We start from the raw sequence: 25736 nt of genomic DNA, 5'->3' as shown, positions 1-25736 counted from the left end.
GCTCACGTTCAACAGCTTTGTCGCGCATTATTTTTCAGTCGCAGATTTCACACAACAGTCAATTTTCGACAATTATAAAAAGAAAACACTGACTGGGAAGAAACACCACAAACGTATAGATCGGAAATTTATTACGATCCATTATTAAGATACACGCATTCTCCATGTTTTCGTACGGAGTCACGGTTATTCCCCAAACGGTTTTGTAATATTTAAAATCACTTTATCTAATACTGTGGTGGGAAACATTACGATTAATGAGAATATAAGGTGATTTCTCACAGAAACTTAATAATTTCTGTTATCAGTTACCGTACTTTTTAATTATTGATTTATTAAGCTTTGTAGACATGTGAAGCAGGGAACCGCAGACATAATTTGTAAAATGTTTTTCACGTATACCGCAATTAGAGCTAAGCCATTCCATTTTAAATAATCTGTGGGATTACATATATGCAACTCACTTTTGTAGTCATGATAGTAATTTCTGTTCATAACAGATCGCTGGTGTATTTATCTATTATCTATGAAACAACCATTTGTTTCCTGTGATATTTACATCTCTACAAAAAAAAAGTGTGTGTTCGAATGAGTTCCTACAGCACGAGATGTTGTAAGTAAGTGCCATCATAGTTTTAGCTGCCGACTTGCTTAATTTTTAAATATTGTACTTAGTTCCTTATTTTAGTTTACAGTAAAATAAAAGACGGAATATAAAATGCACATCTTACTTGGTAAAACTGCTCACGTCACCCGCCTAGAGCGAATGTGTAAAATTGCAAGCACTTGACAATTTCGGAACGTGTCACATTTAGCACAAAAAATCAGTAATTGAATAGCGACTGGTAACAGAAATCGTCATTCTTTATGAAAATGCAACCATATTAAGATCTAAAAACACAGTGCTTTGAATTACAACATTGAGATTTCGTTCAATCCATTGTTGCAGTCTTGATCACCTTAATGATTTTTCACAGCGTTCAAAGGCTTGACATTCCTTGAGCTGATTGCAAGTTCCAGTCTCAAAGAAAAGTCTTCGAGTAGTTCCCGATCGGAATTTTGGCTCTGGCGAAGTGTAGCTGCGTATTGCCAGTAAAAATGGAAATTGCAAATTTCCGCCATCCATATCATTGATTCTGAATGGCGTATCTCAGTTTCAGAAGGATTTGAAAGTAACACTCTTTTGTCATCAATGTTACCTGTTTTAAGAAACCATGAAGCGTGCACTTTTTTGATTGCAGGTGATACATTTTTATAACAGTTTGTAGCTTAAGTTCTTTGCTAAATGCTCGCTCTATACGTCTCATGGAATGTCGTTTTCCCCTGCCTGCGAGAGGAGGGTAATCTTCAGGCTTGCTACGTGGCGCAAGAACGTTTCATTAGCGAGCGTTGACGGCCCGAACGAACGAACACATTGAGCAGTTTGTGATATTCTGGTACTACATTATTAATAATAGCCTGTTAAATTACATAATAGAAAGGGTGATGAGTAAAACACGCATTATCACGATAAAGTTACTATTTGATAAAACTCATTACAATCACAGCTACTATATGCGAACAATAATTTCACGGGGACAGCTGAAAGTGGAGGAATCGATAAAAGTCGATTGGTACTTACTTGTTCGGTTGAGTACCGATCTGCCAACGATACTGTTAGCAGCAGCATTGTTTAGTAGTATTTTGTTTGTGTGGCAAGCAATAAGACTTCAGTGTTGACTGTACAAAACATTTAAGAGGTCATTACACCAGTGCAACACTTCTGCTTACTAAGACACACAGGTGTCAGTTTGGTTTATACGCTGCTTGTCCTGCATAACTAATTTAAGTGCGCAGCCAAGATCGCGTGTATAGTTCTCATAAAAGAAAGAAGAAAGTTGGAACATCCGGTGCCACAACTGTCATTTTAGGGCGGTGTGATATCAGCTTCGAATGAAGTGGCTTGGTATACGCGCTCTTTTGAACGAAAGTGAGAACGCCTCTACGTTCAGCAAGAGGCAGAACAGAAGCACAAATTGTGTACATTGAATCCAGTAAAAAATGAATTTAGTATTTTCATCCCAGACAGACGTTAGCAAGATCAGTGCTGTACGGCTGTAATAATAACTCAGCCTACTATATCTTTCCTTTTTAATTTATTTTTGTATTGGCTTTTAGTCAGACCACGTAGCTAACCCATTCGTACGTTTCTTTTCACACATCACGTTTTAAGGTTAAATATCGTTAGAAACGTATATATGCGCTTTACTTTAAATGTGATTGGCAGCCGGCATATCTATGTTCCAAGAGGTAACCAAGGATCTGAGCTAGGGGAACAGGCACTCAAATTACTTTCGTGGAAAGGTGAAATGAACCATAATGTCTTACAAAATAAAACTCAAAATTTTCTTTACTAATCGCCAAACAGAATAATGCTACCTTTTTATTATAGGTACTGATATTTCTCTCTCTCTTTTCTCCTAGTGCGTATCCCATGTGTTTTCGTATTTTATGATGCCGAGATAAGGGACCAACTCAGCATTTGCCTAAATGAGCGATAACCGCGTAAAAACCACACCCAGACTACACGCACCCGGCATTTGAGAACGACAGAACTATACGACTTACAACAAACGTTACAAATAATTACATTTTCTAACCCAAACGAAACTTCCCCTTGTTGACGTTGCCCTCCTTCCTCCAACACAAAATAACAGAAGAAAAAAACTTTTCGCTTACTACAGTTTCACTGTTATACAGTAAAACTTTAGCATCAGACATGACGTTCAATTTATCACGTATCTACTGCTATTCTATTCGCCACACATTTATTTGCCAATATATCCACATATACCATTGAATGTACCCGAAAAATTATATGACACATTATTGGGGAAGACATGAAATTTTATACACGGGAGTTTGATTATCAGAAGAATCGGGTTGGGGGTTTTGGCACTTTCTATATTGGTAGTTTAGTAGTTCTTGCCACGTGGTGGTAATAACGCGAAAAAATCGTTGTGAATTGAAGGTACAGCGCTACTGAGAGCTTTTAGAACTTAAAAGCAACTGTGTTTTATAGTTGCGAGGAGAACAGCGCGAAAGCTGAAGCAGTTTCGAGATTTCACATGCGTGTGCACCTCCTACTATTCAATAGCCGTTACGTATTCTGAACAGAGGTGGTTTGTGCATGTATCACATGCTGCTGACTTATTCGTTAGCAGTTTTGGATTGAAAACAGTAATACTACGTAGGATTATGTTCGCATGACTGTGCATACTGTTAAAAGCTCTAGAAATGTAGCTCACTGATGTAAAATAATGTGTTTTTCCATACACTGACGAATCAGTTCGCCGTAGTGCGAACTTGCGTCATTATCTTTTCGACATTGTTTCCTTTATACTGTCAACAATGCTCAGCTTCAAATTGTTTGCTGATATATCCTGGCATCAGACGATGTCGAGCGCTAAGCGAAGCACTTTGACAACCAATCGTTTGAATTCAGGTTAGTGATAATTTAGCTTACGTAGTACCGTTTGTACGATGCAGCTTTACGTACTTATAACGATCTTCTAGTTCAACCACTTTTCGTCGGGACGCTCTGAGACAGGGGTGTAGAAATGTAACAAAATTAATGAATATAATTACTTTTTATTTAGAACACAATTATAGGAAAGTTGTTGGGGCAGAAGTAGTTGGTAGACCATATTTTTCGGAAGATTTAACCATTTTCATCAAGTTTTTTAAATCCCTTTTACGTGTTTATAAAACTCCATGCAGGTCAGCTTGTAGTTAAACTGGTAATGTAAGACTGACTCCACAGTCCCAGACAGCAGTCGATTTCTTTCGTCAGTCCACTGGGGCGGCGTTAGCGAAAATAATTTTTCCACAGTGGCATTGTATGCGGGATTAGAAAACAAATATTCGCATAATTTTTAGCAGTTGGCGTTTTCGTTCAGGATTTTCGGCTTCCTCACCTTTCTTCCACGGAGTGTTTAGACCTCCATTATTCCGAGTCACGCTCAGTTTCTAAAAAGCTCTTCAGATACATATATTCCTGAAAACAACCGTCACCTGAAATCTTCACACCATTTTTAGTCGGGTATTTAATAGCAATTCTTCCTGCGTGTCTCTTTTGTCATGAATGTATAAATAGGTTTTAATGTCGATGCTACTGCAAATTTATTTGTATGGTATTTCGTAGAAATGTGATACCACACGTCTGCCTTACCTCCGTGTTACTGGGATGAAACAGCTCAAACTCTCACACAACGCTTCCTGGTCCGTACGTCCTTTCTTGACTAAACATCATTTAGTGTAATCATCTGAAAAGTGACACGTTTAGAAAGACTCGTTTTATTAGATAGTTATTCAAATGGAAACTGCCCGATTCTTTCGCGTGGCGGTGCTTAAATAGTTTCAGACCCGTACTACTAAAGGAGTCTTTTTGAGTTAATTAGATGATACAACATTTTCATAGTTTCAATCAACCATAACAAACTAGATGGGAAAAATCACGTAAGACATTTCTATTAACACACAATAATATATAATATTGGTTTGTACTGAAAATTAAAAAGGTAACAACAGAGAAAATTCCGCTGGATAACAGTAAAAATAACCAACAAAAATGCCCTGATTAAAACTCTTCCGTGTGGAGGAACAGGAAATAAACTTTAAAAACGCTTATATAACTTTGATGCCATTTGTAACATTCTGCTTATAAAACATCACATGTGACCATGTTAATCGATGTATTGCATTATTTTAATGGCATTTGTTTTTTCTTAGTACAGGGTGTCGTAATTACAATTCAGTATATTGTTTTTTGAAAAGTATTTTTGTTTGTTTGGATAACGAGTTACACCGGCGCAGGATCGCCTTAATTAGTCAATGCTCAACCTGCGGCTAGATCTGTTTCTGGATACGGACCGCCTTGTGAAAAATACAATTTTTATTTTTGTTTATATTCCCCTGACATATTTCATCTTTCGCGGAAGTTTCAGCATTATCAGCGGGTTTTTATATTATGTTCCATAAAACAAGAAAAAATCTTTTTACTACTTGTACACACATAAATTTGAGTTTTTAAGACAGTATATACATATCTGAAAAACAGACAAAATTTTGTATATATACCTGTTTTCCACATTGTTTCCTGGATAGCGAAATATGTCTGGCGAATAAAAATAAAAATTGTTTTGTCAAGACGGACCCTCTCCAAAAACAAATCTATTTGCATGCAAACACAGACGGAAGAACTTCAACCTCAAGATGACTGAATTTGCGGTTTAGTGGACTTGCAGAAAAATCAGTTTTAGAAATGCGTGAAGATTCTGAAACGAATTAGTAGTCCCTTGTGGATGGCTATGTATCGACCTTTCTCCCCGTCGCGCTTTATCCCAAGTTAATGGAAAGATACAAACAAATATGGTACTGAATAGGTGAGTCTGCGAAGCGAGTCCGCCTGTCCTTTAGCTGGAAAAGACGAGCAGTCGCCAAACCTGGAGAACTGATATATTCAGCGTTAACGAACTGCTTCCTGCAATTTGAAAAACACGATATTTGCAATTGGTTCTACGTGGTATGGAGATGAACATAAGCAGAGACCCAAGTGTCTAATACCGGGAGATTTTGTATTAAGTCTAGGCGATGGTGCCAAGTAAAATGAGAATGTTAAGAAAGGAATAATTGTTATGTAGCGGATTATTTTGAGCGTCTTTTGGAGTCACAAAATAAAATATTTCACGCATTAGTAAAATACATTTTATTATCTGTCAAAGTGAATGCATGCTTCATGTTGTCACAAGGCCACATACTGAAAAGGCTCTGCAGATACAGGCATCACAGCATCTGTAATAGATGAGGTCTCAAAACAATAAAAACTGTCTGTCATTTGACACTCAATATAGTTAGGCCGATATAACCGGTTCCTATCCTTCGTTTTTGACCTCGCTCGACAAGCGACTAGAGTTTAGAAGAATGTACCAATATTGTGTATTATTATCGATATGTTTACGCTCTTTGTCGCAGAAACTGATAACGATCTGACCTCTGAGTTGCTATGATTATATTTTCCCCTTACATTACTTGTCTTATAAGTAGCTTGGAGAATTTTCAGTATCATGGTACCTGCTGCGCATGGTTTCTCCACTACTGCAAGTGCTGAGACGTCACTAGGGATAGAACATTGAAAGATAAATATCCAATACTATAGCACTCTGTTGAAGGGAATATCGACATAGACTATAAATCGAACGTAAAATATCAATATTTGGATATATCGGTGGGAATCTGTTACTTTTAAAATTTAGATTATAAACTACGATTGTATGTGCAGTGTGAGATTTATGAATTAACAAAAAATTAGGGGACAGCAAACTTCATTATACACTGAAAGCGGTTGCGATACCTCCCTGCGTACAACTTTAGGAAGCAGCTAACGAAGTCGTAGTAACTGCTGGACTAGAAATGGAGCTGGGAGATCTGCTGTCAGGAGGCATGGCCAGTATTCAAAGACAAGACAGGAACGATCAATCGAAGCAAGAAACTCTAGTAAACATGGGCACTAAAACGCATACCTTAAGAGCTATAAACTCTTCTTTATCTTCGCAATCGTAAAACAAATCTCTTCGGCTCCAAACTCTTTGCTTTCCATATTTTGAGAGGTAGTAGTGTCAACCAAACAAGAAAAAAATGTTTAGTGAACGTGGCCTCGAAAGTGCTTTCCTTAAGAGCTGTGAGCACTTGATCAGCTTCGCTACTGTAAACACGTCCATTCTACTGAACATATACTCATATCTCTTAAGGTATACATTTAAGAGGCCATGTTTGCTTGACTACTTCTTCTTGTTTTGGTTTACTATCTCCTCCCAAAATATGGAAAGCAAAGAGCTTGCAGTAAAAGAGATTTTGTCACATTATCGAAGTTGAGGAAGTGATCATAGCTCTTAAATGTGCATTTTTGGAGCCCACGTTTACTACACTTTTTTTCCTTCGAATGATCGCTCTTGTCATATCGCTGAATACTGATCATCCATCTTGAGACACCCTTACATCAACACTATCAGGGTTTGACTTTGATGCCGTTTTCCTCAGCGAGCCCTTGGCCGTCCATCCTGATCGAAAGTTTTCGGATGCTGGAACCTTAGATGAACTTTTAAGTTTGTGGTGTTACCACTTGTTCCAAGCTCCTTCGTGTAATAATTTCACTTCGCACTACTGTCGTTTGATTTGAAATTCTTCCGCGGATCACTTTGGGGATGCATTTCCTTTTATTTATCTTCACAATGCAAAATCATTAATATAAACACGCAACTACAATGAACAACATAAACAGGAGAGGTTTTGAAAAGTACATTTCAAAAATTTCTGCCGACCGTAGCTTCACGTGAGAGGAGGTTACGAAAATACGCAGTTGACATCGGTCAAAATGTCTCTAAGACCTTCGAAGTAAAAATATTTAAATACCGTTGTGATGTTGTAAATTATTTCAGTACCGACAAGAAAGTAGAGTTGAGTTTTCTCTATTATGAGTTAGATGGTGGTGATAATAAAAATAATATTTGATTATATCGTTTCAAGATATATCGAAGTTACTAATATAACGTCTGGACAATTATCGATTAGTAATACCAAATAATCAATTCTTATATATCGATATTCGGATCAATCGCTGTCCAATATCCCAGCCCAAGACGTCACACGTGACCCATATCGAATTCACGCACCCGCGCGTGTTGCACTCAATCGTCTACAGTCGTTAATTCTTTGTTAATATGCCAAACTGTGCTGTTTACAGGTGTAAAATTACGAACAAAATGAGGAATGGTACATCGGTAAAGTGCTGTAGCTTCAGCAATCTCGCCGGCCCTCAAAGACAACTAGCTTTTCTTTTTGCTGATACCTCCCAATAACTGAAAATTACCAGGAAACGTGTCTGAGCCCGTAAAAGTCACAAATTCAGACTGTTGGAATGGTGCATCACGCACAAAGAGGCAATTTAGTAGCGGCATTCGACTTACAGGACAATCATTTCTTCGTGAACGACTTGCTGTTACATGTTCCGGCTTTCTTCAAAGTGACACAGATTTGAGATGTCTGTCTGTCTGTCAAGGCGAAATGCGTGTTTAGGTTGTGTAGATTTTTTTCTAGGGAGGGGTTTCTGGGTTTGTGCTGCTCCTCGTTGGATACGCCCTCGTTACCTGACTGGAAAAAAAAAACAGTGAGTATGTCCTCGAGAACTTCTCACACATCAGAAGTAATGATCGAACCTATGATGATCCTGATACATTACAATTCATGTTCAGACTACATTGGTAAATAATGGGTAGCCATTCGTCGGTGCCATCTACTGTAGGAAGGAAATAAGAAACGCTCGTATTTCATGTTTCCTCGTTAATTGCCTATTGGTGACTAGAGATAGACGACCAGCTCTGTCATTACGAAGAACATTCGTCCTTCCTTTTTTAAACAAACGACGCCACTGATACCATCGATATACAATCACTTTCACTCATCACATTCGATGTACAGCACAAAATTCGCGACTTTGATACTGTACTAAAATACGTGTTATAGAACGGATTTCACGTTTGGAGGTATTTTTAATAGCAACGCTCATTTTGAACGGCTTCTGTAGGCGACTGTGAAGTAAAGTGGGTTCCTCGCTAAGGCAGCTGTAAGCACACTGGCCTATCACGTGATTATCCCCCCACCCCTACTACTTCCACTATGTATCATGCTACTGGAAACGGAGGTTATTTTCTGGACTGACCCAGTATTTGTTGAATTTATTAATAGTATTGGCTTGCGTCTTTTGTTTATTTTTAGGTTTTATGTTCTACTCTTGTATGATGTCAGGAAGAACTCCGCTTACAACCGATAAAAATTGTTGTTTATTAAAACACAACCGGTTTCGCGGTTTAAAACCGCATCACCAGGTGCAACCTACACGATAAAAATCAAAGTACACATTTCGTGGATATTAAAAATAATAAAGGAATGCCTAAAATATACTCAAAACCTTAAAAGATCTTAGGCATACCCACCGCTCCTAGTCAAAATTTACTGCTCAGAGCATATCGTCAATACTATGTCAAGATAAGGACGTGCTCCACTCTTTAAAATTTGACTGCATCTAAAAAGAAAAAAGAAAATATTTTATATTGAGCGGACGCTAAAAGTTTTAAAAACGGGCCGCACTGGCGATAGAAAATTGTCACTGCGGCATTATACAAACTGCTATGTGGGATGTATCAGGTGGCAATGTCTTAACGACGTGAACAGCAGGGCAGCTTGGTGAAGGGCAAAGCAAAAGCGTTTTCGTTTCATGTCTGAAAATTTCCACTTCCTCTAATATGTTGAAATACGACTTTTTTCTTTTTTAAGACGTATTTTTAAGTTTTCAGGAGGGCTTGTGATGTTGTGCCCGTCGTCACGTAAGTGCGCTGTTAATGCAGATAGCGAGTTATTTAAGTTAAGGTGTTCCTGAAATCTTATTCAGAATGACCTACGCTTTGTCCTATACATTTCTTAGTGCAGTCATTACATGTAATGCAATATACACCGGCTTGATTATATTTAATTTACCACAGCTTTTTTTTTGTTCTTGTAACTGAGTTTTTTGCCTAGATCTGAAAATCTAAAATAGCTGGAATAATGTTTCTATATCTCACACGTCTGCCAGTTTTTTCGCATATTGCACCCACATATAGTATTCTGCAAAAAAAATAGAGTGTTCCTTTGTCTGCTCGGCTGGTCTAAGCGTTGTAAAATCTGCCTCATTATAAAATATTTTCTTTTGCTTTGTAGATACAGGCAAATTTTACAGAATGGAGCACATCCTCTTTACGTTTCTCTCGAGGTAGTATTGATGATAGTCTTTGAACAGTAAATTTTGATTAGGAGCTATGATCTTTTAACATAGTAAGTACATTTTAGACATTCTTTATTAATTTTAATATAGACAAAATGTGGTGACACGGTACTTTGCTTTTTACCGTGTAGGTTGCACCTTTATGATGTAGCTTTAAGCCGCGAAACCGTCTCTTGTTTTACAAACGGTTTTACCCGCTGTAACCGCAATTCTTCCAACAATTACGCCTTGCAACAGGTGCGAGTGCCCGGAATATAAAACAGTCTACTCGAGTAGTCTAACCCAGTGTTTGAAAATAGAACAAAAATGTAATCAGTATTTATATACACCGCGCGGTTTAAGGTGTCTTGTCACGGTCCGCGCGGCTCCCTCCGTCGGAGTTTCGAGTCTTGCCTCGGGCATGGGAGTGTGTGTTGTCGTTAACGTAAGTTAGTTTAAGTTAGATTGAGTAGTGCGTAAACTTAGGGACCGATGACCTCAGCAGTTTGGTCCTATAAGACCTTATCACAACTTTCCAGCTTATTCATATAGGTAAGCGGTTGGTGCTAATTGTTTATGGAATTTCTCCTGACCGCTGTGTTCCGTAGTTGTGAATCGGTAGCGGTCACAAGACGTCAAATCTGTGCCTGGCCATTGCCAACGTGACAAATCTAACAATAAAAATATTACGCGTAGAGTCTGATTAAAATTACCTGATAGTTGATTTTTCACACATAGGGGCTGCCTTCCTCCAGTCATAGCACACAACATCATGACCAAACTGTTTCCCGTTGCCAAACTGCCACTACAGACGACCACTTCATCCCTAATTCCTTGCCTGGCTTTCTTCTTTTCTTTCCTGTTTTTTATGTATTCTGACCCTGAATCCTAGGTGTGTCTCTTTTATTTCGTATTTCATCAGACATGTTAGTACCAAAAACAACACACACACAAAACGGTGGTAACGAAATATACAGGTTTTGTACGCACCACTAGCCAAACACTACTGAATCCTTCCGCACAAGACGCGATTCGGCGTCGCATATTGAGTTATCACCACGACAGAGATCTGGCTACAGTAGATCAGCTTCATACGACATTGCATGAGGGCAATCTTTCTGAAAGCACCAAATCATCGTCACAACTGGCTGTGTAGACGAATAAATACAACACTATTACTTGACGTGATGCTGTACGCAGTGGTTAAGGTAGAATCCTTCCAGGGAGAAGGCCGTGGGTTCGAATTTCGTTAGGTAATATAACTTTTTTCATTATAAATCTTTACCAAATTCACTCTGATTATTATTCTTTTCAGTTAACTGATCTAATGCAATTTTGTTTTACTTTTCACCTTTTGACACATCATTTTCACCATCGTACTGACTTCTTTTAATTGCCCTATTTTTTCCTCCTATAATTCATTTTTCTTTTGCAACCTGGTCGTGTCGTCTATAACCTGCCACCGAGTGCCAACCATGACTGCTCAGCGGTTTGTATCGCGTCAGCTAGTGTAGCCCGTATCAGGATTTTTCAGGTAACCGATGAAAGCGAGAAGTTACAGTTTGATTTTAGAGCGGAAACTGAAAATTTTCTTTCTTCAAATTTCGCGAAGAGTTCAGCCTTAATCGCCGTGAACAAAGCGAGCGCGATTAATAGTTCTGCCGTAGGCTGTTGACCTCCATTTCCTCGGATGTATTGCACATCACGAAATTGTGGTTAGGTAAGGATAAGAGTGTAAATTCCGGTCTGCAAAACGCATTATCTGCCGCAGTTCTTCATCGATCAATTACGTGGTGCATTCGAGTTCTAAGGCCTCCGATTTTTTTTCTAATTAACTACTCACCCGAAATCGATGAAACTGGCGTTACTTCTTGACGTAATCGCCCTGCAGACGTACACATTTTTCACATCGCTGACGCCATGATTCCATGGCAGCGGCGAAGGCCTCTTTAGGAGTCTGTTTTGACCACTGGAAAATCGCTGAGGCAATAGCAGCACGGCTGGTGAATGTGCGGCCACGGAGAGTGTCTTTCATTGTTGGAAAAAGCCCACTAGGAGCCAGGTCAGGTGAGTAGGGAGCATGAGGAATCACTTCAAAGTTGTTATCACGAAGCAACTGTTGCGTAAGGTTAGCTCGATTGTCTTGGTGAAACAGCACACGCGCAGCCCTTCCCGGACGTTTTTGTTGCAGTGCAGGAATGAATTTGTTCTTCAAAACATTTTCGTAGGATGCACCTGTTACCGTAGTGCCCTTTGGAACGCAATGGGTAAGGATTACGCCCTCGCTGTCCCAGAACATGGACACCATCATTTTTTCAGCACTGTCCGTTACCCGAAATTTATTTGGTGGCGGTGAATCTGTGTGCTTCCATTGAGCTGACTGGCGCTTTGTTTATGGATTGAAAAATGGCGTCCACGTCTCATCCATTGTCACAACCGACGAAAAGAATGTCCCATTCCTGCTGTCGTTGCACGTGAACATTGCTCGGCAACATGCCACACGGGCAGCCATGTAGTCGTTCGTCAGCATTCGTGGCACCCACCTGGATGACACTTTCGCATTTTCAGGTCGTCATGCAGGATTGTGTGCACAGAACCCACAGAAATGCCAACTCTGGAGGCGATCTGTTTAACAGTCATTCGGCGATCTCCCAAAACAATTCTCTCCACTTTCTCGATCGTGTCGTCAGACCAGCTTGTGCGAGCCCGAGGTTGTTTCGGTTTGTTGTCACACGATGTTCTGCCTTCATTAAACTGTCGCACCCACAAACGCAATTTTGACACATCCATAACTCCATCACCACATGTCTCCTTCAACTGTCGATGAATTTCAATTGGTTTCACACCACGCAAATTCAGAAAACGAATGATTGCACGCTGTTCAAGTAAGGAAAACGTCGCCATTTTAAGTATTTAAAACAGTTCTCATTCTCGCCGCTGGCGGTAAAATTCCACCTGCCGTACGGTGCTGCCATCTCTGGGACGTATTGACAATGAACGCAGCCTCATGTTAAAACAATGCGCATGTTTCTATCTCTTTCCAGTCTGGAGAAAAAAAATCGGAGACCTTAGAACTTGAATGCACCTCGTAGAATCAGCTGTGGACAGATCATCTCGCGTTCCCGCCATACCTGACGGCAGCACTTCAGCACCTGTGGAGTGACCCCCTCCGTGTATGCTTGTCGCCTTTAAACGAGCGGTGGTGACGCTGTAGGTAGCGCCAAGAGACAGACGCCAACTGACAAGTAACTTTAATCGGACTCAAAAAATGGCTCTGAGCACTATGGGACTTAACAGCTATGGTTATCAGTCCCCTAGAACTCAGAACTACTTCAACCTAACTAACCTAAGGACAGCACACAACACCCAGCCATCACGAGGCAGAGAAAATCCCTGACCCCGCCGGGAATCGAACCCGGGAACCCGGGCGTGGGAAGCGAGAACGCTACCGCACGACCACTTTAATCGGACTGTAGCATTGTAGTCGCTATTATAGCGGACAGTGTAATGTCGCAGGTGCTATTGGGCTTATTTGTTTGAAACTGAGTGATGTCGTACCTCGGAAGCCACCTGCGCCTGCTCGGAGGTGGTTTGCTACACTATGTGATCAAAAGTATCCGGACACCCCCAGAAACATACATTTTTCATATTAGGTGCATTGTACTGCCACCTGTTGTCAGGTCCTCCATATCAGCCACCTCAGCAGTCTTTAGACATCGTGAGAGAGCAGAATGGGGCGCTCCGCGGAACTCACGGACTTCGAACGTGGTGAAGTAATTGGGTGTCACTTGTGTCATACGTCTGCACGCGAGATTGCTACGGTCGCAGGTTCGAATCCTGCCTCAGGCATGAATGTGTGTGATGTCCTTAGGGTAGTTAGGTTTAAGTAGTTCTAAGTTCTAGGGGACTCATGACCTTAGCAGTTAAGTCCTATAGTGCTCAGAGCCATTTGAACCATTTTTTTGTGCGAGATTTCCACACTGCTAAACATCCCTAGGTGCACTGTTTCCGACGTGATAGTGAAGTGGAAACGTGAAGGGACACGTACAGCACAAAAGCGTACTGACTGACCTCGTCTGTTGACTGACAGAGACCGTCGATAGTTGAAGAGGGTCGTAATGTGTAATAGGCAGACATCTATCCAGACCATCACAGAGGAATTGCAAACTGCATCAGGATCCACTGCAAGTACTATGACAGTAAGGCGGCAGATGAGAAAACTTGGATTTCATGGTCGAGCGGCTGCCACACATCATGCCGGTAAATGCCAAACGAAACCTCGCTTGGTGTAAGGAGCGTAAACATTGGACGAGTGAACAATGGAAAAACGCTGTGTGGAGTGACGAATCACGGCACACAATGTGGCGATCCGAAGGCACTGTGTGGATATGGCTAATGCCCGGTGAACGTCATCTGCCAGTGTGTGTAGTGCCAACAGTAAAATTCGGAGGTGGTGGTGTTATGGTGTGGTCGTGTTTTTCATGGAGGGGGTTTGCACCCCTTGTTGTTTTGCGTGGCGCTATCACAGCACAGGCCTACATCGGTGTTTTAAGCAATTTCTTGCTTCCCACTGTTGAAGGGCAATTCGGGGATGGCGACTGCATCTTTCAACACGATCGAGCGCCTGTTCATAATACACGGCCTGTAGCGGAGTGGTTGCACAATAACATCCCTGTAGTGGATTGGCATGCACAGAATCATTACCTGCATAAAAAAAATGGTTCAAAGGACTCTAATTGGTTTCACACCATGCAAATTCAGAAAACGAATGATTGCACGCTGTTCAAGGGCAGATTTGAACCAAGGACCTCTCGTTCCGCAGCTGTTCACGCTAACCACGGGACCACGGCGCTACTCGCCTCATATTGCCCTTAATGTTGCCTATCTTACGCATGGACGACCCAGTTTGTATATTTTGCTTATTTTTTCGTAGTTCCACACAACTTCTTCCTGTTTTCTCGATTGATCTGTGTTCAGTTTTTCAAGGCCTATCCACTGTGCCAACTTATAACTAAATCTGAGGGGGGTGCGATGGGGATGTTCCCGAGAGAGGATACGTCGGCACCCCATGTTGTACCAGCCAGTTTCTTTACGGTGTCGTTTCGAAACTAGCTGGTACAACATGGGGTGCCGACACAGCGACCCTACGTACTACAGTACTTACGCTGGTGTATTCATATTGTTGTTATTCATATTATCATTATTATAGTTCATTACTGTTATTATTTGTTATGGTAATTGTAATTATCCTCCTTATATTATCTCCGATGCATACATAAGTGAGCTACACGTTCACTCAGATATTGAGAAACTTGGCCAAAAACTGGTCATGTAAAATTTTGTGAAATGTATAGTTCCTGATCCGATATTAGAGAGGACGTGAAGACCGTAACCTGCCCAGGCTAAACAAAACAATAAATAAATACATCGAGTCAACTGTTACTCTTTCCAACATACAAATCTTCGAACGTAGCTGCTAAGGTTCAGTGACCGTGTCAGAATTCTACAGGGCTATTACAAATGATTGAAGCGATTTCATAAATTCACTGTAGCTCCATTCATTGACATATGGTCACGACACACTACAGATACGTAGAAAAACTCATAAAGTTTTGTTCGGCTGAAGCCGCACTTCAGGTTTCTGCCGCCAGAGCGCTCGAGAGCGCAGTGAGACAAAATGGCGACAGGAGCCGAGAAAGCGTACGTCGTGCTTGAAATGCACTCACATCAGTCAGTCATAACAGTGCGACGACACTTCAGGACGAAGTTCAACAAAGATCCACCAACTGCTAACTCCATTCGGCGATGGTATGCGCAGTTTAAAGCTTCTGGATGCCTCTGTAAGGGGAAATCAACGGGTCGGCCTGCAGTGAGCGAAGAAACGGTTGAACGCGTGTGGGCAAGTTTCACGCGTAGCCCGCGGAAAATTGGCTCATGCCACAACTGGAGACCGACAGCGCCGACTTCATCTTTCAACAGGATGGTGCTCCACCGCACTTCCATCATGATGTTCGGCATTTCTTAAACAGGAGATTGGAAAACTGATGGATCGGTCGTGGTGGAGATCATGATCAGCAATTCATGTCATGGCCTCCACGCTCTCCCGACTTAACCCCATGCGATTTCTTTCTGTGGGGCTATGTGAAAGATTCAGTGTTTAAACCTCCTCTACCAAGAAACGTGCCAGAACTGCGAGCTCGCATCAACGATGCTTTCGAACTCATTGATGGGGACATGCTGCGCCAAGTGTGGGAGGAACTTGATTATCGGCTTGATGTCTGCCGAATCACTAAAGGGGCACATATCGAACATTTGTGAAAGCCTAAAAAACTTTTTGAGATTTTGTATGTGTGTGCAAAGCATTGTGAAAATATCTCAAATAATAAAGTTATTGTAGAGCTCTGAAATCGCTTCAATCATTTTTAATAACCCTGTATTAGAACAAATACGCCCTCGGTCACAAATATTAAGTCAAAACTGACCAGGTTTCGTCGCTACAATGAGCGTCGTCTTCAGAATTAGACTAACTGTTCTAAAACATATTAGGTATATAATAAATTAATGAAATTAAAGTTTGTACTGGATGTAAAAAGATGCAGTACTTACAAGTCACATATTAAAAAAGATCTAAGCTGGAAACGAGACGTCATGAATAATTGTAAGTGAGAGAGCGAGCCGCTAAGGGCTGCTCGTACTGTGAACAGTCTTGTTGCAACCCTTGTTCACAGTACGAGCAGCCCTTAGCGGCTCGCCATCTCACAACTGTTCATGACGTCGCCTTTCCGGCTCAGATCTTTTTTAATATGTGACTTGTAAGTACTGCATCTTTTCCAGTCAGTACAAACTTTAACTTTATTAATGTACTAAATACCTAATATGTTTTAGAACAGTTAGTCTAATTCTGAAGATGACGCTCATAGTAGCGTCGAAACCAGGTCAATTTTGACTTAATATTTGTGACCGAGGGCTTATTTGTTCTAATACAAAACATAAATGATACAGGAGAGATTGTCTATAATCTCTGCTGCTGTTAACTGTGCAATGCTGCCACCAGAAAACGGCAACTACGCCCAGAGCGACGTGGAGAGAACCAGGATCTCATGCAGTGACAGACGGCTGACTGTAAATATTGGTGAACAGAATCTCATAACAACTGCATCACATTGAACTGTGAGATTTACAGTAAATTAAGAAAAATTGAAGCTGTAAAATATTTAGTATTCCAGAAGCTAAAAGCAACATAATTATGTCTCTGGGTGAGAGAAAGTGTCACACTACATTTGAATGGATCTCGAAAAGGAAATACATTGTTACGAAAATACTTATGGTAAATGTAGACTTATACACTACTGGCCATAAAAATTGCTACACCATGAAGATGACGTGCTACAGACGCGAAATGTAACTGACAGGAAGAAGATGCTGTGGTATGCAAATGATTTGCTTTTCAGAGCATTCACACAAGGTTGGCGCCGGTGGCGACATCCACAACGTGCTGACATGAGGAAAGTTTACAACCGATTTCTCATACACAAACAGGAGTTGACCGGCGTTGCCTGGTGAAACGTTGTTGTGATGACTCGTGTAAGGAGGAGAAATGCGTAACATCACGTTTCCGACTTTGATGAAGGTCGGATTGTAGCCTATCGCGATTACGGTTTCTCGTATCAGCGACATTGCTACTCGCGTTGGTTGAGATCCAATGACTGTTAGCAGAACATGGAATCGGTGGGTTCAGGAGGGTAGTACGGAACGGCGCGCTGGATCCCAACGGCCTCGAATCACTAGCAGTCGTGATGACAGGCATCTTATCCGCATGGCTGTAACGGATCGTGCAGCCACGTCTCGATCCCCGAGTCAACAGTTGGGGACGTTTGCAAGACAGCAACCATCTGCACGATCAGTTCGACGATGTTTGCAGCAGCATCGACTATCAGCTCGGAGACCGTGGCTGCGGTTACCCTTAACGCTGCATCACAGACAGCAGCGCCGGCGATGGTGTACTCAACGACGAACCTGGGTGCACGAATGGCAAAACATCATTTTTTCGGATGAATCATGTTCTGTTTACAGCATCATGATGGTCGCATCCGTGTTTGGCGAGATCGTGGTGGACGCACATTGGAAACGTGTATTCGTCATCGCCATACTGGCGTATCACCCGGCGTGATGGTATGGGGTGCCATTGGTTACACGTCTCGGTCACCTCTTGTTCGCATTGACGGCATTTTGGACAGTGGACGTAACATTTCAGATGTGTTACGTCCTGTGGCTCTACCCTTCATTCGATCCCTGCGAAACCCTACATTTCAGCAGGATAATACACGACCGCATGTTGCAGGTCCTGTACGGGCCTTTCTGGATACAGAATATGTTCGACTGCTGCCTTGGCTAGCACATTCTCCAGATCTCTCACCAATTCAATACGTCTGGTCAATGGTGTGCGAGCAACTGGCTCGTCACAATACGCCAATCACTACTCTTGATGAACTGTGGTATCTTGTTGAAGCTGCATGGGCGGCTGTACCTGTACACGCCATCCAAGCTCTGTTTGACTTAATGCCCAGGCGTATCAAGGCCGTTATTACGGCCAGAGGTGGTTGTTCTGGGTACTGATTTCTGAGGATCTATGCACCGAAATTGCGTGAAACTGTAATCACATGTCAATTCTAGTATAATATATTTGTCCAATGAATACCCGTTTATCATGTGCATTTCTCCTTGGTGTAGCAATTTTTATGGCCAGTAGTGTACTTATGGGAAATGTAGACTTATACTTATGCGGTTACTGGACAGTGGAAAAGTCTGGTTGGTGAAAGACAGATTTTTTTTTGCGCACGATGGTAGCTGAGAAGAACAGTACGAATTCCATTTCTAAGTACGAAGCGATTGTCTGGTATTTTCCCTTCTCTGGAACCAAGCTGTTTCCAGTGCATCCTCAACTTTCATTAAATGGCAGTCCTGGTGACACCTAAATGAAGTATCGGGACAGGCTACTTTTTCGGTGGAGTGACGTCTCCTACGTGTTTGCGAGTTCCCCCGTTCTTGCAGACTCGAGGTAGTCCTCATCGGAGAGTCCTCTTCCAGCTCGAGACCTGGATAACGAGCTCAGACGGCTGCACGCGCTTCAGATTGGGCCACGATTGCGCGGGGACCAGGTATTTTAATTAGGCGCCCGGTGGCGCCGGATTCCGCGCTGCCATTTGCATGTCGCCACGCGAGACCCTGCACTAACTCCTCATTTACCCGTACGCCGGCCTCAACTGCTTTCTTCCTGTTAACCTCATCGCTTTATCTTGTGTTGTGACGATTGCTCATTTTCCCCGAATGCCAGTCTGAGATTTGCTGACGGAAATTAACGTGTAAACTCGGAGAACATTTACTTGTTGAAAATGAGCACATACATGACCGTTTTACGCTAGCTTTGACAGTGACCGAGACAGTTTTAATTGTTTTCTCCCAACTTTCGTATGAGATGTAACAACTCTTTCTATATTTATGAATCTGAGATAATGTTTAGTCCCTTTTCACAGCCACTGTTATTGGGAAGTAAAGGTCTCAGAATCTTCTACATTTACATGTATACTCCGCAATTCAGAATATAGCGCATGGCACATGGTACTTGTTACCACCTTTAGTCAGTTTGTGTTCTCAAATATTTTTTATTCCAGTCTTTGACCACAATATCAATTCTTTTGACGATGAGCGGTTTCAGTCCATAATGACCATCCTCAGACCTTTTCCACACCATGTCCTAAAGTGATAAGGCCATAATGGCATCGTCAAAACATATAAATATAGTCAGCACAATATAGTCACATAGATCTATATTTATATGTTTTGACGATGGAATTATGGCCTTATAAATTTAGGACATGGTGTGGAAAAGGTCTGAGGATGTTCATTACGGACTGAAACCGGTCATCGTCAAAAGAATTGATTTTGTGATCAAAGACTGGAATAAAAAAACATTTGACAGTGTTGGATCACTGTTCGTGTACGGGACTATGTCGCAGCTGGTGAAAGTTTGTGTACTAATCCATTCGAGGATTCAGAGAAGCCGGCCGCGGTGGTCTCGCGGTTCTAAGCGCTCAGTCCGGAACCGCGCGACTGCTACGGTCGCAGGTTCGAATCCTGCCTCGAGCATGGATGTGTGTGATGTCCTTAGGTTAGTTAGGTTAAAGTAGATCTAAGTTCTAGGGGACTGATGACCTAAGATGTTAAGTCCCATAGTGCTCAGAGCCATTTGAACCATTTTTTGATTCAGAGAAGGAAAACGATCCATTTCGAGCCCTGAACTCCCTTACTTTATCCTCAAGGTACCTTAGCAAGATTTTCAGTGGTGGCAGCATAATGGGGGACTGATAACCTCAGAGTGCTCTTCGAATACATGAGGTTCTTTAAATGTATCCAACAAGGTATCCTAAGAACAACACAGCGCAGCGTGTCATGAAATACGCGACGTCTACTGCCATTCTTTCTCCATAAGGACCTCAGACGCTGAAACAGTTCTCTACACTAGATCGTATAGGGGCTTGTATGCCTTAGACATGCAGTTAGTTACCTAGAATCCTTCCAACCAACCTAGTTTACCATTCGCCACTTGTTTCATACCGATTGTTAGCATTGCCCCTAAATATTTAAACTGTGTGATGGCTCTAGCAATTTACACTATTCTTGAAATCGGAAACCAACATGTTCTTTCCATTAGATACGGGCATAAGCCGCAAAGCAAGGTGGATTTCGAGCGGATATGGTCAGTTCGTTTAACTTGCGCTTCAGACTGTTAATACATAGCCCATCGTATGTAATAAATACGTGCCTTTGTTTGCCAGTGATATTCTTCTACAGTTTGGTTGGAAAATGGCTCTGAGCGCTATGGGACTTAACATCTGAGGTTATCAGTCCCCTAGAACTTAGAACTACTTAAACCTAAATAACCTAAGGGCATCATACACATCCATGCCCGAGGCAGGATTCGAACCTGCGACCATAGCGGTCACGCGGTTCCAGACTGTAGCGCCTAGAACCGCTCGGCCAAACGACCGGCTTTGGTTGGAACTTTTCGTTCTCAGATCGAGTGATCAGTGGGGCTGTTTGAGATACTACGAATGTTTGTGACGGGATTTCTTGTTCAGGTATGTGCCTTAGAACCAACAAAAGCCTTCCGATCATCTTCGTCGAAACCGGAGTACGCAGGCTGGTTTTATTTGGTTTCCGGGACAATACGTTCCATTCTATGGTATTAAGGGCTTTTGTACGTATCTGTATCTACTACAGAGTGTGTGTGTGTGTGTGTGTGTGTGTGTGTGTGTGTGTGTGTGTCTGTGTCTGTCAGAGTGTGTGTGTGTGTGTGTGTAGCCTGTTACAGTAGAGGATTTGTTCGAAACTTACAGCTGTGTGCCTTTGCTGCAACATTATGTATTAAAAACAACGTTCCTACCATGTCAGCCCTGTAAATGGACGTGAGAGAAAAGTTATCAGAGAGGGGGCAAGTTAATAAAACTGCCATTTTTTATGTTACTGGCCCGTTGAGTTTGAGAAATGGCCATACCCCATAACTGAGTTTAACAGAGAGACGCAAAACGTATCGAATGTCATACTATTGGTAGTTTCAAGTTATTTTTTTAACCAAAATTACTTCGATACGTAAAAGGTAAGTATACTTCATTAGCATATGCGAAGTAGACTACCTCTTTTCGTATTACCTTTACGAATACGGAGCTACCTGTGATTTAGCTATCGGAAATTACATCCCCATACGATCAACGCAAAGCGTTAGGAAATAATGTTAGGTAAATAGCGAAAATATTAAATCTGAAAGAAAAAAATCTGAATACTTAAGAAAATCCTGATTTTTGTTAACGAAAATTACCAGCGATAATGGCAGTGACTGACGCTCCTCAAAGCGGACGAATAGAGTTTAAAAACGCTTATTCAAATATTATGCCATGTATGACACTTTGTTTGCTAAAAATCTTAACATCTGACCATGTTAATGGATTTATTGTATTATTTTAATCCAACAGATCGGACTTTTCTTTCGACAGGAGCAAATCGAAACCAGGTCGTAGAGTTCGGATTGGCTGATCAAATATGGCTTTTTAATGTCATTCTCGGGATCATTCGTGTATTCCATAGCTCCGATGTCACTAACATTACCTTCAGTATCACTTTCTTCGTTGTTCATTGCATTGGATGAAAGAGGTATTGGTACTGGGTAATCTGTATCATGCTCCACAGACTTTAGAGCAGACTGACAATCTGGATCACGATATTTTTACTTGTTCTTCTTGCTGTACCTGGATATATCTTGGTCAAACAGAAATATCAATCCGAGTGGTGATCTTCCTGCTCCCACCAAATCATGGGAACAGCAAAAGGCATTTTTGATTCCGCGTACCGTTTAACCAATTGGTTAGGCCAGAATAACAGACGGTGCAACAGAGATGAGGAGCCCAGGATTTTGTGTGGTCTCCGATTTCACATCGGACGTACAGTTTGTAAACTACGAGTGTACGTAGCTTTCTGGTCACGCAGCTCTTGCGCTGATCGGACATCGCACACTAGCCACAAATGTTGCAAAAGCAGTCCGGACAATTCACTCAACTGGGCCTAATCACCTTTCGTTTACTGAATCATCATCTACTGAGTCACTTAAATGCGTGTTACTGCGACTGTTGATTAATAAAACACAGAACCAAATTAGGACGAACTTTTCTCTAGTCACCTCACAATCAGAAAATTTTGGAAATTTGTGGTTAGGTCTTACGGGACCAAACTGCTGAGGTCATCGGTCCCTACACTACTTAATGTAACTTAAACTAACTTACGCTAAGGACGACTCACACACCCATGCCCGAGGGAGGACTCGAACCACCGACGGAGGGAGCCGCTCTCTGAGTCAGACTGATGGACGAATAAGACAAATTGCACTGGAACTGATTTTATAAAACATGCTGAAACCCGACTGCATGTTGTAGCTCGTGGACAAGTTAGAACTTGTAGCGAACTAGTTAGAACTTGTCCAAGTCTGCCTGTTTGTTTTTACTACTACATGCTTATCTTTCCACAGGCGCATAAACTAGAGCAACCTTGAGAACGTACACATCTACACACACATTCACACAATCATACATCATCAGACACAGCTCGTTGATGCAGCTACGTATTAACCCACATACAAGCTTTTAACGTCATGTGACTTTCAGCTATTACTTTAAATCCAGACGTTATACAACATTTCTGATTGCAAAACGGAAAACAGCACACTCTGTTACACAACACTCACGTTATTTTCACCCTGTAGCAAATTCATTGTTGCGTATTGTTATTGGGTTATAATGTCTTATTTTTACATGAGAGGGAGTCTTTGTTATACGTGTTTTTGATGAGTGAGAGGCCAATTCACTTTACTACTTCTAGATTCCATTGCCTTTCTGTCGAAGCATTCCAACCTAATCCGTTCTTCAAGATATTTGAATTGTTTATTATTTTTTTTTGCGAACATCAGACGTCAATTATTTTTGTTACGATGTTTCAAAGACTTCAGTATCGATACTGAAACATCGATGTTTGTTCCAGCATCGATATATTGCAAATATACACTCCTGGAAATGGAAAAAAGAACACATTGACACCGGTGTGTCAGACCCACCATACTTGCTCCGGACACTGCGAGAGGGCTGTACAAGCAATGATCACACGCACGGCACAGCGGACACACCAGGAACCGCGGTGTTGGCCGTCGAATGGCGCTAGCTGCGCAGCATTTGTGCACCGCCGCCGTCAGTGTCAGCCAGTTTGCCGTGGCATACGGAGCTCCATCGCAGTCTTTAACACTGGTAGCATGCCGCGACAGCGTGGACGTGAACCGTATGTGCAGTTGACGGACTTTGAGCGAGGGCGTATAGTGGGCATGCGGGAGGCCGGGTGGACGTACCGCCGAATTGCTCAACACGTGGGGCGTGAGGTCTCCACAGTACATCGATGTTGTCGCCAGTGGTCGGCGGAAGGTGCACGTGCCCGTCGACCTGGGACCGGACCGCAGCGACGCACGGATGCACGCCAAGACCGTAGGATCCTACGCAGTGCCGTAGGGGACCGCACCGCCACTTCCCAGCAAATTAGGGACACTGTTGCTCCTGGGGTATCGGCGAGGACCATTCGCAACCGTCTCCATGAAGCTGGGCTACGGTCCCGCACACCGTTAGGCCGTCTTCCGCTCACGCCCCAACATCGTGCAGCCCGCCTCCAGTGGTGTCGCGACAGGCGTGAATGGAGGGACGAATGGACACGTGTCGTCTTCAGCGATGAGAGTCGCTTCTGCGTTGGTGCCAATGATGGTCGTATGCGTGTTTGGCGCCGTGCAAGTGAGCGCCACAATCAGGACTGCATACGACCGAGGCACACAGGGCCAACACCCGGCATCATGGTGTGTGGAGCGATCTCCTACACTGGCCGTACACCACTGGTGATCGTCGAGGGGACACTGAATAGTGCACGGTACATCCAAACCGTCATCGAACCCATCGTTCTACCATTCCTAGACCGGCAAGGGAACTTGCTGTTCCAACAGGACAATGCACGTCCGCATGTATCCCGTGCCACCCAACGTGCTCTAGAAGGTGTAAGTCAACTACCCTGGCCAGCAAGATCTCCGGATCTGTCCCCCATTGAGCATGTTTGGGACTGGATGAAGCGTCGTCTCACGCGGTCTGCACGTCCAGCACGAACGCTGGTCCAACTGAGGCGCCAGGTGGAAATGGCATTGCAAGCCGTTCCACAGGACTACATCCAGCATCTCTACGATCGTTTCCATGGGAGAATAGCAGCCTGCATTGCTGCGAAAGGTGGATATACACTGTACTAGTGCCGACATTGTGCATGCTCTGTTGCCTGTGTCATGTGCCTGTGGTTCTGTCAGTGTGATCATGTGATGTATCTGACCCCAGGAATGTGTCAATAAAGTTTCCCTTTCCTGGGACAATGAATTCACGGTGTTCTTATTTCAATTCCCAGAGTGTAGCAGAGTGTAGCATATACATAGTCAAGTGTCTTGACCACTGCGCAATCTGGTTCGGTACTGAACGAGAGATCATGAGAGCATGTGGTGATGTCTTATCGCCTAATAGATAGTTTATACGCACACACACACACACACACACACACACACACACACACACACACACACAACAGAACTTATCGCCCTCCAATACGGCTGTCGTACTCACCAGGAAGACGACGTTGAAGATGTGTAGGACGTACTTGAGGAAGTTGATGCTGCAGCAGTCGGAGTCCCTGCTCTTGCGTGGCGCCGGGCCCCGAGCTGCGCTCCCCGACCCTCCCTGCAACACGCCACAGCCCGCGGTCACCAACCAGTGCACACAGCTACATGATGATGATGCTGATGTCTGGTTTGTGGGACGTTCAACTGCACGGTCATCAGCGACTGTACACATTCCCAATCTGTACACAGTCCAGACTAGCCATTTTCACGAATGCTGATGGAATGATGAGGACACCACAAACACCCAGTCCCCAGGCAGACAAAATCCCCAACGCGGCCGGGAATCGAACCCAGGACCCCGTGATCCAAAGGTAGCAACGCTAGCCACTAGACCACGAGCTGCGGACTCAGTTTTACGGTCGGTTCAGCTCCATGTTTGAGCGCCAGGAACAGTGCCGGCTGAGGACATTGGACCCTCCTCCGTTGGCGAAATCGCTAACGAAAGCTTGTGCGGTGGCTCGACTCGGAAGTACGCCGGTTCGAATCCTGGTAGTGGAAAATTTTCACTGTCCGTATAGTCCGCATCTCGTGGTCGTGCGGTAGCGTTCTCGCTTCCCACGCCCGGGTTCCCGGGTTCGATTCCCGGCGGGGTCAGGGATTTTCTCTGTCCGG

The 25736-nt window shown here is 42.8% G+C and overlaps 1 protein-coding gene across 1 annotated transcript in view; it reads right to left on the bottom strand.

The window, feature by feature from the left end:
- Positions 1-25736, bottom strand: part of LOC126176046 (CD151 antigen-like) — a 116696-nt gene that overhangs the window by 47083 nt on the left and 43877 nt on the right. The window contains exon 2 of the mRNA XM_049923177.1: positions 25069-25182. Within this exon, the coding sequence (XP_049779134.1) occupies positions 25069-25182 (114 nt within the window). The remainder of the gene's footprint in view (positions 1-25068; positions 25183-25736) is intronic.

This window comes from Schistocerca cancellata, chromosome 3 (assembly GCF_023864275.1).
Source record: "Schistocerca cancellata isolate TAMUIC-IGC-003103 chromosome 3, iqSchCanc2.1, whole genome shotgun sequence".
Taxonomy (NCBI): domain Eukaryota; kingdom Metazoa; phylum Arthropoda; class Insecta; order Orthoptera; family Acrididae; genus Schistocerca; species Schistocerca cancellata.
This window is presented reverse-complemented; position numbering and strand designations above follow the sequence as displayed.